At 26.6% G+C, this 14,446-nt stretch overlaps 1 protein-coding gene across 1 annotated transcript in view; it reads right to left on the reverse strand.

Moving 5' to 3' along the window:
* Positions 1 to 14,446, reverse strand: part of LOC114120985 (cationic amino acid transporter 2-like) — a 26,559-nt gene continuing 12,113 nt past the window's right edge. Inside the window, exons 3-13 of the mRNA XM_050206264.1 lie at positions 13,802 to 14,039; positions 12,294 to 12,422; positions 11,853 to 12,008; positions 10,637 to 10,741; positions 10,248 to 10,406; positions 9,996 to 10,120; positions 6,338 to 6,435; positions 5,606 to 5,745; positions 4,809 to 5,069; positions 3,474 to 3,637; positions 1 to 984 (exon numbers count right to left, since the gene is read on the reverse strand). Of these exons, the coding sequence (XP_050062221.1) occupies positions 760 to 984; positions 3,474 to 3,637; positions 4,809 to 5,069; positions 5,606 to 5,745; positions 6,338 to 6,435; positions 9,996 to 10,120; positions 10,248 to 10,406; positions 10,637 to 10,741; positions 11,853 to 12,008; positions 12,294 to 12,422; positions 13,802 to 14,039 (1,800 nt within the window). The 3' untranslated portion in view covers positions 1 to 759. The remainder of the gene's footprint in view (positions 985 to 3,473; positions 3,638 to 4,808; positions 5,070 to 5,605; positions 5,746 to 6,337; positions 6,436 to 9,995; positions 10,121 to 10,247; positions 10,407 to 10,636; positions 10,742 to 11,852; positions 12,009 to 12,293; positions 12,423 to 13,801; positions 14,040 to 14,446) is intronic.

Consider the following 14,446-nt stretch of genomic DNA (forward strand, 5'->3'; position numbering starts at 1 on the left):
TTGATCGAGTCATCATTTCGTATATTAAACAAAAATGTACATAATAAAAATGAAAGTTATAAATAAATAAATAATAATAAAAAAAAAATAGGACAGATAATATCTTAAACAAAATGAAGTCACAGGTGTATTTTGACATGACATTTAAAAAAAAAGGAGTACCTAACGACGCGTTTAAGACGCGCATTTTATCAAAACTAATTAACGTTGTTTCTGTAAAAATATAACTGTCATGATAAAAAAAAAAACAAACAAACAAACAAACAAACAAACAAATAAAAATATTAATAATAATTTCGGAGATTCACTACCGCCGATGACGATGATTATAATATGAAGATGGCGGCGCTTGTATCAACATTGGGAAAAAATTTGAAATTGTCCTCGGATCATTTTGTATAGATTATATTATTATTATTATTAAGTATTATTGTAATATTTTGAAGGTATAGTGGTAAAAAGTCATTTATTATTAATATTATTATTATTATTATATTTGTACAAATGCATAAAACGATGTGTACGTATTGTGGGTGTATTATACAGCAAATAACGAAATTATTGTTGACTCTATAGCTCCGTTATTTCTATTTTTAAACCCAACTGAAACACACACACGTACACACGTATACGCACTATGCACACACTACACACTCTCACGTTCTATCTTTATCTATCTCTCTCCCACAAAACACACATATCCGCCCACGATGTCTCTTACACCCCCTCCCTGACCCAACCCCCGCCGTCACCCCTGAGCTAATAGACTTGGATTTCATAACGTATCTGTTTCATATACGTTTCATCCACAATCCGCCGCTGGTTCAACCGCTCCACGCTGTACCGAAGTCCATAGAACAGATAAATCAACAAGCCGAAAAACAGCCAAACGGTGAATCGTATCCAGGTGGGCGTGTCCAGTTGAGTCATTAAGTAGATGTTGAGGACAACGCTCAGGCACGGCACGAACGGGACGCAAGGCACCTGAAATTAGAACGAAACGCTTTAGCGATTGAGATTAGGTGTTTATAAATAAGCCGACAACATGATTTTAGCACGATATAATTAAGGTTGCCGATAGTGTCAACCGATAGATATCTCATCTGAAAATAATTTAACTGAAAATACCTATCTAGATGAAATATTGATATTCGATCGACAGCAGTAAATTATATAGCCAATAAATATTTCAGCCGTCAGTATTTTAGCTGACAAATATACATGTATAGGTATAAGGCTTATTTCTGTACTTCTTTACCAGGGTTGTGAATTTTTAACCTAACTTAGGTAACTAATATGAATTAAACATGAAATGCGTTGATATCAACAAATTATCAAAATGACAGCTTGATTGTTATCGATATAATATATTAATTTTAAATAATGGTGTAGCATATAATATATTTTTGTATATTTCATAATAAAATCTCAATAATTAAATTTAAGTGCTAAATTAAATAGCTGTTAACATTTCTATTAAAAGTTTAATAATGAAATTATATTCCATTGCTTCCATTGTTCCCAAATATATCTACTTAGTATTTTGACATTTGACTACTTCGACTTATTTATCACAAGTTTCAGAAATAATATAATAAAATATTTTTACTTAATATTTTATAGAAATTATTACTAAAGCAATAATATGTATAGGCCGTAAAGATTTTTTTTTAAAACTAGAAATAAGAAAAATTAAATGTGTTTGTTGTACTTTAACTATGTAATTATTATTTATTTCAATAGGTTATTCATTGATACATACATTCGATACGCAATGTATGAATTATCATATTGTGCCTATGTACCGGTTTCAATAGAAAATTTAAAATAGTACTTATTGCTTACCTACTCAACGCCATCCAGCGTATCAATAATAATTTTTCGTAAAAATAAAAAAAAACTATAACAGAAGTATTAATCATTAAAGATTGTGTCATATTATACGCGTATTGGCTATTGATGTATAAAATTAAAGTACAAACAACACTACTTATTAGTAGGTACATAATATTATTTAATTAAATTATAAAATGTTAATAATCACGGTTGTAAGATAAGTTTATCTTTGATGTAGGTACCTAGCAGTTTTATTTTTACCACAGCAGAAATAACTTTTGAATAAGAAATAATTAAATTATAAAACTTCGTTAATTTTCAAGAATTTTGTTTAATTATATTGCCTATACAAAATTAAAAAAAAACAAAGTCAATACATTATTTCTCATTAATATTTTATTTATTTATAATACAAATTTATTTTTTCATGGGTTCATTAGTGAGTAAACAGTTCCACGTGCCATGTTTCATCTTATTATGGGAATTTTATTTCTTAATGAAATGTATTTTAAAGATAAATCACATAATGAACCTTAAAAAAAAAATTGAACAAATTTGTTATGCACGTGTCATGTACCTACCTTTTTATTTCGATATTCTCAATATTGTAAAATATTATTTCGAACCGTAGGACGTCCGGATGAATAAAAAAGGTATCTTTAGTACTAAAGTAATTAGATATATTATATTATTACTAATATAATATGTACTATTGATATAAGTATTATTATTGTTGTTTGTTAATCGGAATTCGTTTGCAACCATCATATTCATGAGATCAATTTATATACATTTTATACTGTCTATATTTTTTCTTATTATAGCTTTCCATCATTATAACATATAAGAACAAATACATACAAATATACAATAAATAAATATTAACTCTCTCTCTCTATAAAAAGAAGGAAAAACATACTCCTATAATTACTAATTTATTAGTATAATAGGAGAACAATATTTTATAATTTATATCTACTCATATTAGCTGATATTAATTGTCAATCAAAATATTTACCAAGAAAAAATTATTTTTCTAATGCGGTTCTGCTAATGCTTGTCCAATTAATTATTTTTTGGACAAGATATTTTTATTTACTTCCGTTAAAGCTATCAATATCTGTCACTATGCACAGTTGGTCTCTTTACAACTAACCCCCCCCCCCCAACACTCATTCCAGGATAATATTTTCAGAGAAGAAATTATCTTTTTAAATATCTTTTTCAATAATTCAAAATAACGAGATCGTTTCTTTTAGGTAAAAAATACACGCACGAAAAGTATCGAGTATTTTGTATAGTTTATGAAATATATAAAATACCTATAGATATTAAAAACACACAAATTTGAAATAGGTAATTATCATATTTTATGTTTCCATTTGCCGAGAAAGATGAATCCTAAACCCTATATTATATTGATAAATAATTATTATGGACCTAAATAATTTCAGTATATTCTTTATAATTATATCTTTAATAAAAGGTACAACAATCATAATATTCGTATCTGAAAAAATATTATTGTTATTTTTTTTTTTAATACATTATTAGACGTAAGTACCAAATCCCTCAGTCCCCCATACGTCATAACACCCGTGAATTAAAATTAATTATAATAAAAATATAATAATTACATGGAATGTAGGCCGATTTGAAGACTGTGGTTGTCTCGATAATGAATAGCAAAGCACCAACAAACACACTCCGAAAAATATGCATGCTGTACCCGTGACCGTGTTGAACTTCCCTTGTTTTTGCGCTATCGAGATGGACGAGCAGAAGCATATGGACACAACAACTAATGAAAAAAAAACACAATAAAATCGTATTAGTATAGAATGTGTATGTATATTAACAAAATTACCATATTTTATAAACGGTGGAGAATAATTTTCACCTAATATATCAGTTTTTAAACTATAGGTACCTTCTATTATAATAATGATGACGTATACACTATACATACTGTTATGTGAGTTGATGATTTAATGAAAATTAAAAAGTAAGGTGCAGATGATTATAGTATTATTATTTTAAATGTGTACCTAATAATTATTACGTTTATTTTTTCGAAATAGATCTCAAATTAATATTATTATTTAAGACAATAGACCATTACAAATAGAACGATCATTTAATAATAATAAAAAAAAAAAATACGAAAATAAAAATCTTAGTTTATAGTAATAGTTATGCGTAAATAGTTGTTTTTCGGGATTACCTCAAATTAGCCTTCAAAAATTCTGTACATAAAATATTTTGTGATTTTGTATAAAACGCAATAAAAATAAATATTGTTGAATCCTTAACAAGGAAGTATAACATTATAGTAATTACGTTTTGAAAACATGTCACGCAAAAAAAAAATTTCACGAGGATAACAGTCGTTTGGTCATTATCCCTCACCCACCCACTGTTATACGCCACTGTAGATTTTATCTACGTCGGGTGGATAAATATGACAGACGCGATTAGTTTTAGTCAAATCGCTTACACGTTTATTTGCGATTTTAATACTGGGAAGTCACAATTACTCGTCAGGAGGTCAATCGCCTGACTTTGACGTAAAGTACGTCGGTGGACAAACCGATAGATTTTTTTTTAACAGAATTGTTTTAATCAACTCATACATTGGCATTAACATGGTGTCAATTTATGTGTAGGTTTCATTACATTATTAACTATTATTAATTGAATTCCAGGCGCGTCAAGTGTGTTGGATATGCGGAAGAAGCATAATACAAATCAAAAATAAAAATGTAATAATAACAATAGTATTATTGTTAAGTATTAAATATCATTAAAATGCAAAAGTGAACTATCCCACACAAAAGTAATTCGGCGATTATTTAGGATTGAATATTTCAAACCATTAACACTAAATAGCTAAATGATTCCTAAATGTTAAATTGAATATATAAATATAAAATGTAATATGTACAGTTAAAATTCGACCGAATAATACTTACGATAAACCATAACTATTATGACCGAAGTACGACCAGTATTTTTCGTTGTAATCTGCGACTTCGGGAGATTGAAACTGGATGACAATAGTCTCATGAGAGATACGCGGAATTTGCCGTTGTCTCTTATTTTACACTCTTCGGAATCGTCGTCTGTGTACCGCAAAATTAGAACGCATATACACACGAGCGAGTATGCCATCAACGTGCCGATCGACATCATGTCCATTAATTGTTGTAGATCGAAAAGACTTGACAAAATCGCTATAGGTACATAAAATAATTGTTTACCACTAATTTATTTCGTAATAATTAAACGTCATATGAGTTATTTTATTACTTATTAGGTACTAAAAAGGTACAGAAAAGTTTTATATTATGCAAAAACTGTCAAATGTATCTATTTATTCAACTAATATTAATTACATTTTTGAACTACACAAAAAAAAAATATTTTTTTTTTAAATTCTATTTTAATATAAATTAATATCAAAATTAAAAGTTTTGAATCTTTTTTATATAAAAAAAAAAAGGTACAGCTCTATTGTTTTAAATGGAAATTTGGTAAAAATACATAATATCACACAATCAAATTTATAAAATTTATAATACCAACAGTGTAAAAAAACTGTATTGACCAGTGAACTTCGTAAGAAAAATTATAAAAACAAAATGTTTGAAAGATACCTAATTTATAAAAAAAAGTTATTAGACTATTTAAGTAGTCTTCTCACTTCGATTATATTATATTATATGAGCGTTGAGTGTTTAATTTTTTTGTCCATACTCATATTACTTACCAGCAAAAGCTCCACATATGAATGTACCCCAAAATGGAGTTTTTGTTTTGGAATCAACTTTAGAAAAAATGTGAAACAATAGCCCGTCGGAAGCCATGGAGTACAATATTCTGGGTAACGGAAACAGTGTACCGATCATGCTGAAAACAAGATTAATTATTTACATCGCATATAAAATTAAAATTTTATTGTTAACCGTTTGGTTTAATAATACGTATATTGTATTATATGGTATGGAATGATTAATATGAGTACCTACACGTTATTCACTATTCGGGTAATACGTAAAAACGCGCAAGTCTACGCTGATGAGTGGGTTTATCTTTTTTATTGAAAATATTTCGCATGCAAATTATTTAACCTCGCGCTTAATGTTGACATGTGGATACGAATCGAAGACCACCTGAGGTTTATTAACAATCAGTACCGCTGTGTTTTTACCCACGCAAATGCTATATTTAGTTCGAACAGATTTAAGACCATAAATTGAATATACGCAATACACGCAAATACCTATACACGCATGCTGTATAATATATTAACATATTATTATATTGTAGGTACTATCGAGTTGTTTTGATGAATGTTTAGTTAGTTATGTACCTATATATATATATATATATATGTTATATTGTTATAACATGGCACATTGGTCATACAATCATATTAATGATTACTCGCTGTAAAAATAAAATAATAGTTTTGATTAACATAAATAGCTTTTTTACGTACTTTGTGCATAAAGCAAACACTGCTCCGATTGTAACAATCCATTCCAGTGTATGCCATCCCAACTGTTGGTATATGTGTAGAAAAGGAGTTTCAGGATCCTTGTATAAAAGAAAAATTAAATTAACGTTAAAACCTTAAAATGGATCAAGGTCAAAATTCCAGACGGTTAAAATATCCAATGTTAAAAACCAACGATTCTTTGATATTTAGTAATTGGACGAAAGTCCGAATAAAAAAATAATAATATATATTTTGACTTAGATTGCTATTTTAGCAAAGGATATTTTGTCCTTGGAAATTTTTGCGTAATACTCGTTATAATACATATATAGTTCGAGAAAGTTCGGTAAATTTGATAGAAAAAAGTAAAGGTTCGGTCTCTTTTATCATAATTATGTACGCTCAGACAGTTTTTTATTTATTATATCCCGACAACAACATTTAAAATATTCTAAAAATAAAACTGCAATATTGATATACTGATACATCTTAATTGAATATTTTATTGGTAAACATAATATTACTACTACTTAATTTGAAAAAAAAACCCATATAAAACCAATTACTGGAATTTTAATTCGTATATTTACTCTCAGACTTACCGTCTGTTAAATTACTTTTTTAAATACCTTGAAAAAATAACTCTATATAAAAGAAAAACACCTAACTAAAATAAAATTGCATTGATCAAATGAAAATGTCATAAAGAAATTACATATTTAGGTACATGTTGAAACGTATTTAATTACAAATAAATGTAAATTTTTTAGTGTGGAATAACATTAAAGTAGTTTTACTATAATATTTACAACAAATAATCAATTCGCAATTAACGAATTCATTTATAAAATAACTACTTTGAAGATTGAAGCTTAAAATGTAAGCCGTAACATTTGATTAAAATATCAATTTAACCTTGCAAATCTTAAAATTAATTAAAATATATTGAGACATAACTCAAATTAAATACTAAATTTCAAGTTAGTATAACGATTATTTTAAATAATAACTAATAAAACATTTCAACTATTTGTCTCAATATTCTAACCCTTAAGTTCTATTCGTCATACATTCTGTAACTTCTTGACATTTCAAACTAGTTTATATAAAAATGTATAGTATATCCAAGTAAGTGCAAGAAATATAAATAAAAATACAATATCGAATCGATTTGAGCTCGCCTCAAAATTGTCTATATAGAAGCATCTATAAAAGTTGAAATGTCGCTGATCATTTGAACGTCAACTTCAATAATTTATTTAGATTTTTGTATAAGTTCAATTTAACACAATACCGAATTCGAGGAAAAAATCTAAAATTTTATTTTCTAAAATCTATAGTGGAACTAACAAAATGGATACATTTAAAAAATATACCAAAACCACAATATTATAATATCATTCAGCCATATTTTCTAGATAAAATGTACGCATGTACAAATTTAAAATTCAGCCACGAGTAACAATTTTCTATTTATCAAGAAAATATACATAATAAGACTTAAAAATGTGTAACAAATTACAGAAACAACAAGTCTCCCCAGATCTTATAATAGGACACTTCACCCACAATTGCATGGTCTCCGTCTTACAAAAGTAGGTACAACATAATAAAAAACCGTTTCACCCGAGCAAGGACCATTCAGGTTGTAGTTCAAATTAAGAAACATAATTTCCATCACACTAAAAAGAAAAGATTTTGGACCGTGCAACGTTGTTTTTATTTTTTCAATATTATAAAGTTATTCAAGTTTAAAAAATACAAAAAGAATGGATTTTGAAACGATAAAAACATTTTTCGTATTAGTAATATCAAAAAATTGAAAACGATGTTGCACATCCAATGTTTTCCTTTTTGTACATTTATAATACGGAGACATACCTACACGTGAATGAAGCGTCCTGTTATAGTTTGTAATAAATCCATTTAATCCTTAAATAAATTAATTAACTTCAAAACCTTAATAAAAATACAATAATTATTATATTTTTATTTTTATATTAATAGATTATTAAAATCAATTTTAAAACCGATAAATAGATTGAACTAACTTGTTTACAACACAAGCAAAATAATACACAACTAACTGATAGCTGAAAATAATACGAAAAAATTAAGAATAAAATAAATAAATTACAACTATTCAGCTAGCATACACTTAATTTATTAATTTAGTATTTTAAAATTGTGTAACATCATTATCTAATATCTATTAACTTTAAAAATATAAATAGTCAATTTCATAGTAGATAGATATGTAATGTTGAGGGAAGACACATAATATTATGTAATATATGTATAGGACGTTAATTATTTATCTCACACTCTTAACTCTTTAAGTTGATCAACATTTATGAATTAGAATTGATTCTATCTTAACTTTTAATTGTCACTTTTTGTAATTCCACACATAAAAAACTATAATATTGTACACTGCTCAGTCTTAAAATCAAATATAATATATTCTACCAAATAAGTGTTGATTAACTAAGAACCTATACTAATAAGGAGTTGATTATCAAACAATAACTGTAATGGAAAATTAGACGTTTTATTTAATGTACCTACCTACAGTCGATAACTTGCAAAATAAAATAATATTATATCAATTAATTATGGTTATCAAAAATTCCAACTGTACATTTGACTTTTTTTTTGTTTTGATTATTGGCTAACAAAACATGTCTTATCGTGCTTTATGAACGTCATTGATTTTTGTAGTTCAAAAATGGTGATCTCGTGAGAAAATGAAAATGTATTGATTTATGCAAACATCAATCACTGTTTGTCAACTATAAATATAAAACTGCTCCATGCCCAAAATAATTCTACTTGCCAATTTAAGATATTATAAACAGCTCTGGTCATCGCAAATGCGTAATACAATAACTTGATGATTAGGTATTTTAAATTGTATATTTCATCGAATAAAATCAGACCACCCGTTATTATTATTGTAAGTTATTATTATGTTAACAGTAAAATCCTCGTGTTATCAATAGAAGTAATGAAATACAGTACGAAAATAAGATTTTTAATTTGCTGACATTACTTGTTGACATAGAACAATATTAATCTAATCTCTAACATCGGAGAAGTAATTTTACAGTATTGAGAAATTGATATTTTACCAGACTATAAAAACATGAGTGTTCGCGCGAATCGACGAGTCCCTCCGCCGTCAATTATAATCGTTAATAAATAAGACAAGTCTCGCCCACGCTTCAAAAAAAAACGGACTCGATAAAACATCCAGTAAACCGTGCAAAAGTTCAGACAAATATACATTGTACAGTACGATTATTCTGTTTATATTGTAATGCAGAATCCAATAAAACAAGAATAATGGACGTGTCCAAAACACTAGATATAACTTATACAAAATATAGGTACGCAATACCTACATAGAAATTCAACATTTAGTACAACGGACATGCGTACATTTTTGCACAGGTAAATTAACGTAACAAAGTGTGTAGGTAGGCGAAATGTGCGTCTGTGCATAAATAAATCCTAAAGCAAACTCGTATTCGTGAAAACCTTTACGTTGCCATTTCTTCTTAAATATATATTTTCACTACATATTATTATAAATTATAATTAGTCATTTTAACATAATTTAAAGTATCTAAGCATATAGACTATAAAACATTCGTACCTGGTTATAGTACGGCCACATGAGTGTCAATATGATAGCTACGCTGCAATACGATAACGTGATGATGGATAACGATATAACTATTGCCAAAGGTATGTCTCTTGTAGGTCGTTTGGCTTCTTCACCTTGAATAATTCCAAAAAACAAAATAGTATTAGCCGTTTGACAAGTCAACATAAAATTTAATTTATATAGCCGCAAAACTACATCTACCCTTAGTCTAACACTACTACGCTAGTTTCAAATGTTTACCAGTAGTGGCTATTGCATCGAATCCGACAAATCCATAAAAACACGTCGCCGCTCCCACGAATACTCCGGACCATCCATATGGCAAAAATCCGCCTTCTCCGCCATGTTCTATATTCGGTGGTATATCAGCTTTTGGTATGTTCCAATTGTAAAAATCAACTGTAACGATTTTCACAATTTATATAGTATTATTATAATAATGTATTCGATATGAATAAAAATCGACGTATAAAATATATTTATTGTACAATTCATAATACATCATATTAGGTATTATATTCCATTTGTCTAGATAATAAGCAAATATATTTATTGTAAATAAATACCAACTATGTATTTTTTTTTTTTTTTAGGTTTTAGAGGTTTCTTTATTAATTATTTTTACGTACTTTTAAAAAATCCAGTTATGACGACTGTGGAAACTGTAAGCAGGTTAACGATTGTAAATATCTTGTTAAGTAAAGATGATTCTCGCATTCCCCATGCAATCAACACTAAAAAATAAATAAAAAAATCTCTTCAGTAATATATGTTAAAACAAAATTAATACCTATTATATACCTTATATATTATACTACGACTACTAAAATGCTGTTGCATAGTGACAATTATAATATGTACTCAAACGCATAATTTCATAATGTGAGGTGGATTAAAATAGTAATAAAAACAGATTAAAATAGGTGTAATGTTTAATTTAACATACTCGTATTATATAATATAAAGTAATAAAGTAGGTAAATCAGAGATTATCATACTATGAAAATAGATTGTATGATTAAAAAACGATCATAAAAATATGAATATATTATTATATTATTCTATACAAAAATATCAAACTGACCATAAAATGTCAGAAAAGTATACTGATACCGTTAACAATAGTTAAAAAGTACTTGTAAAAGTAAATTTATTGCAATTTACAATCTATATTTTTAATATTCAAAACAAGTATATAATGTGAATGTCTAACATTAGTTATCGTCTGTCGATCACTTTGAAATAATTTTTTCGATTAATTAAATTTTTTTAATTTAAAAATATTAAATCCAATTTTTACCTCAATGATTGCAATTCTGAAAATTCGGAATTATTTAGCTATAGTTTTTATTTTTCAATACGTATAAATTTTAAAACAAAATTAGTTTTTGCAGCTTCGGTAATAACGTTGTCGTTATAGAGAAAATTAAGCTGTCTAATCCATGTTCTGACGATAGTATTGAACATATTTGATAAAATAATAAACTTAATAAAGAAAAAAATGTCATTATAACAAAATATAACACAACTTTAAAACGTGAAAAATATATTTTACTGAGAATCAAATAAAAAATATCGAAAAGCCATCCAACCTTAAAAATTGTTTCTATGTCATTTGTTTTTAATATAATGTTAGTAATAACTTTATAAATCTACGTGTCAGAAAATAACAGGAAATTTATGGGTAATGATATAATTTTAAAATTAAAAATCCTCTTAATTCTTAATAACTATTTTCCAATTTCTATACTATATCATCCGAATTCAATAATTTAATATAATAATTATTAATAAATTAAAGTAATATTTCTTTTTCGTTTTAATTTCGTAAATTTTAATACTTACAAGTTAACAATAGTATTGATGTGAACGAGAAAAGATCTGGATATGGAGCCAAAAAATCGACATTCATTGGAAACGTTTCTCTAAAATAATTTCTCATCGGATAACCAAGTGGTTTATCAATATGCCCACTTAGAGCTCTTGCAATGCTAGCACATCCTGAAATATTAATCTCATAATACTATACTGAAATATTAATAAACACGCTCTTAACTCTTAATGATACCTAAATAATTTTCTTTTGATGTTCTTACAACAAAACAAATTATTATGAATTAAAATTTATAATAAATCAATAGATACACACTTAGGTATAGTAAACATAAGTGTAGATTTTCTAATAAGTTTAATTTAATGTTAGTTATAATATTCTATTAATAACAAGAAAATGTATTATTATCCTTAACGAATATATAATAATCTAATTTTCAAATTTATACTCACCGATACTGTATTCTAATATTAAATCCCATCCAATAAGAAATGCCACTATTTCACCTATACCAACATAGCTGAACGCATATGCCGACCCAGCTTTTGGTACACGACTAGCAAACTCGGCATAGCATAATCCTGAATAAAATAACATATTTCCTAGTTAAATTTTTTTCGTAAAAAGGGTTTAATCTATTTTTAGAAATGATACAATTATGTACACGATATAAAATTATAATATTATCAATGATTATGTCTTTAACCTCTAACACCTAATAATACCTAATTATATATACTCTACGATTTACATTTTAGAATGTAAAAATGCTATCACATAATTAAAAATATAAACGCAACATGTTAACATCATACAATTTTATAATAATCATAATTATTTAAGGGGAATAGCCAAATTATACTTGTAGTAAAATCCCAAAATGAATTCAATTTTGTTTTAAATCTAACATACTAATATACCAACTGTATTTAATAAAGAAATGCCGAATATTTCTCCGTGTAAGTCTATTTGTGTAAATAAATAAAAATAACGAATATTGTATCTCTAAGAAAATTGAATTTAGCATTTTTTTAATAGACATTTTATTTTTATTTTTTCAACATTAAAGGTTAACAATTACTTTCATATTTCATATTATTATAATTTCTGTATCAATAATAATAAATAATAATAAAGCAGAAAAATAAAAACAAATTGGATTGATAAATATAAAAATGTTATTAAATTAAGAAGCCAGTGTTGTGAAAAACTTTAATTATAAGAGTAATTACAGGAAAACGATGATAAATAGAAATCTTACATTGGTAGCCAATATATGAAAAACGAAGAAGAAGAAGAAAATGCGAAAAAGTAAAAATTAATAAGTGTACTAAAAGAAGAAAAAATATGGTCCTTTCAGGTGTAAAGGAAGGTCAGTGGAAAACTAGATGCCAACTATTGGAAATGTAATAATTGGCAGGTATCTAACCCAATGCTCAAGAAGAAATAATGAATTTGATATAATGATAATTAACTTTTTAATATTAGTACGTTTAAATAACACGCGTTCTTTAAATTTGGAGATCATGGACTTGCGTGGGCCATACATCTCAGCTATTTCAAATTCCCTTTAGACAAACCAACTCAAAATAACGATTACATATCTTATGCCCCTTAGTTAAAAATAATAATTCTTATAATAGTTTGTATTTTTAACCAGGAATTGTATAATATTTAAATGCTATCTCAAAATTGTAATGTATAATTAAATTAAATAGTTGAAAAATTTTTTTGTCCGACTTTTAGGATTCACAATAATCTAAATTAACAGTCGTCAATATTCATTACCTACAATAAAATAATAATAATAATATTAGGTATATTTTAAAGAAATATATGTTATATTCATAAACCTACTTAAAATGGCAATTAATATGATTATAATATATATATTTCAATAAGATATTAATTAAATATTACGTTAAGTGTTCCAAGACTAATTACATTTGTCTATAATTACCTGACAGTGCCGATGCTACAGCTGCGAAAACAAATGACAAAACTACTGCAGGCCCGGTATGTTTAAATGCAACTTCTCCAGCTAGTACATAAGCGCCAAGTCCAAGAGTTGAACCGACGCCAAGAGAAACTAAGTCTACTAGTCCTAATACACGACTTAGTTGATTTTTCGTTGGCTCAGTGCACAAATCAGATTCCTTTTTCCTTCTTAGCATCGTCTTTAGAACCGATTGATAATTCTAAATGAAAAATTATCATAATTATCATCAATATTACTATATTTACGTATCATTTACTTATATACACTATACTGAGTATTGTATAATTTAAAAAGTTAATGAAAACGGAATCGTTTATGTTTCCATCAACTGTTATTTATAGTGCATGTTTAATGTTATGAAAATACGCTGTATAGTATAATTATATAAATAAAATAAAACAGATACATTTAATCAAAAATTATTAAATTGTAAATAGCATAAAACATAGTTTATTAACATTTTGTATTCGTTAAACTTATAAATTATTTTGGATTACCTATTAATAATTAGGTATACTTTAATATCGTCATTTAAAAAAACTTTAGATAGTTATTTTTATAACATTTGATATACATTGTAAAATATTTATAACGTATTGACGAGTA

This window comes from Aphis gossypii, chromosome X (assembly GCF_020184175.1).
Source record: "Aphis gossypii isolate Hap1 chromosome X, ASM2018417v2, whole genome shotgun sequence".
Taxonomy (NCBI): domain Eukaryota; kingdom Metazoa; phylum Arthropoda; class Insecta; order Hemiptera; family Aphididae; genus Aphis; species Aphis gossypii.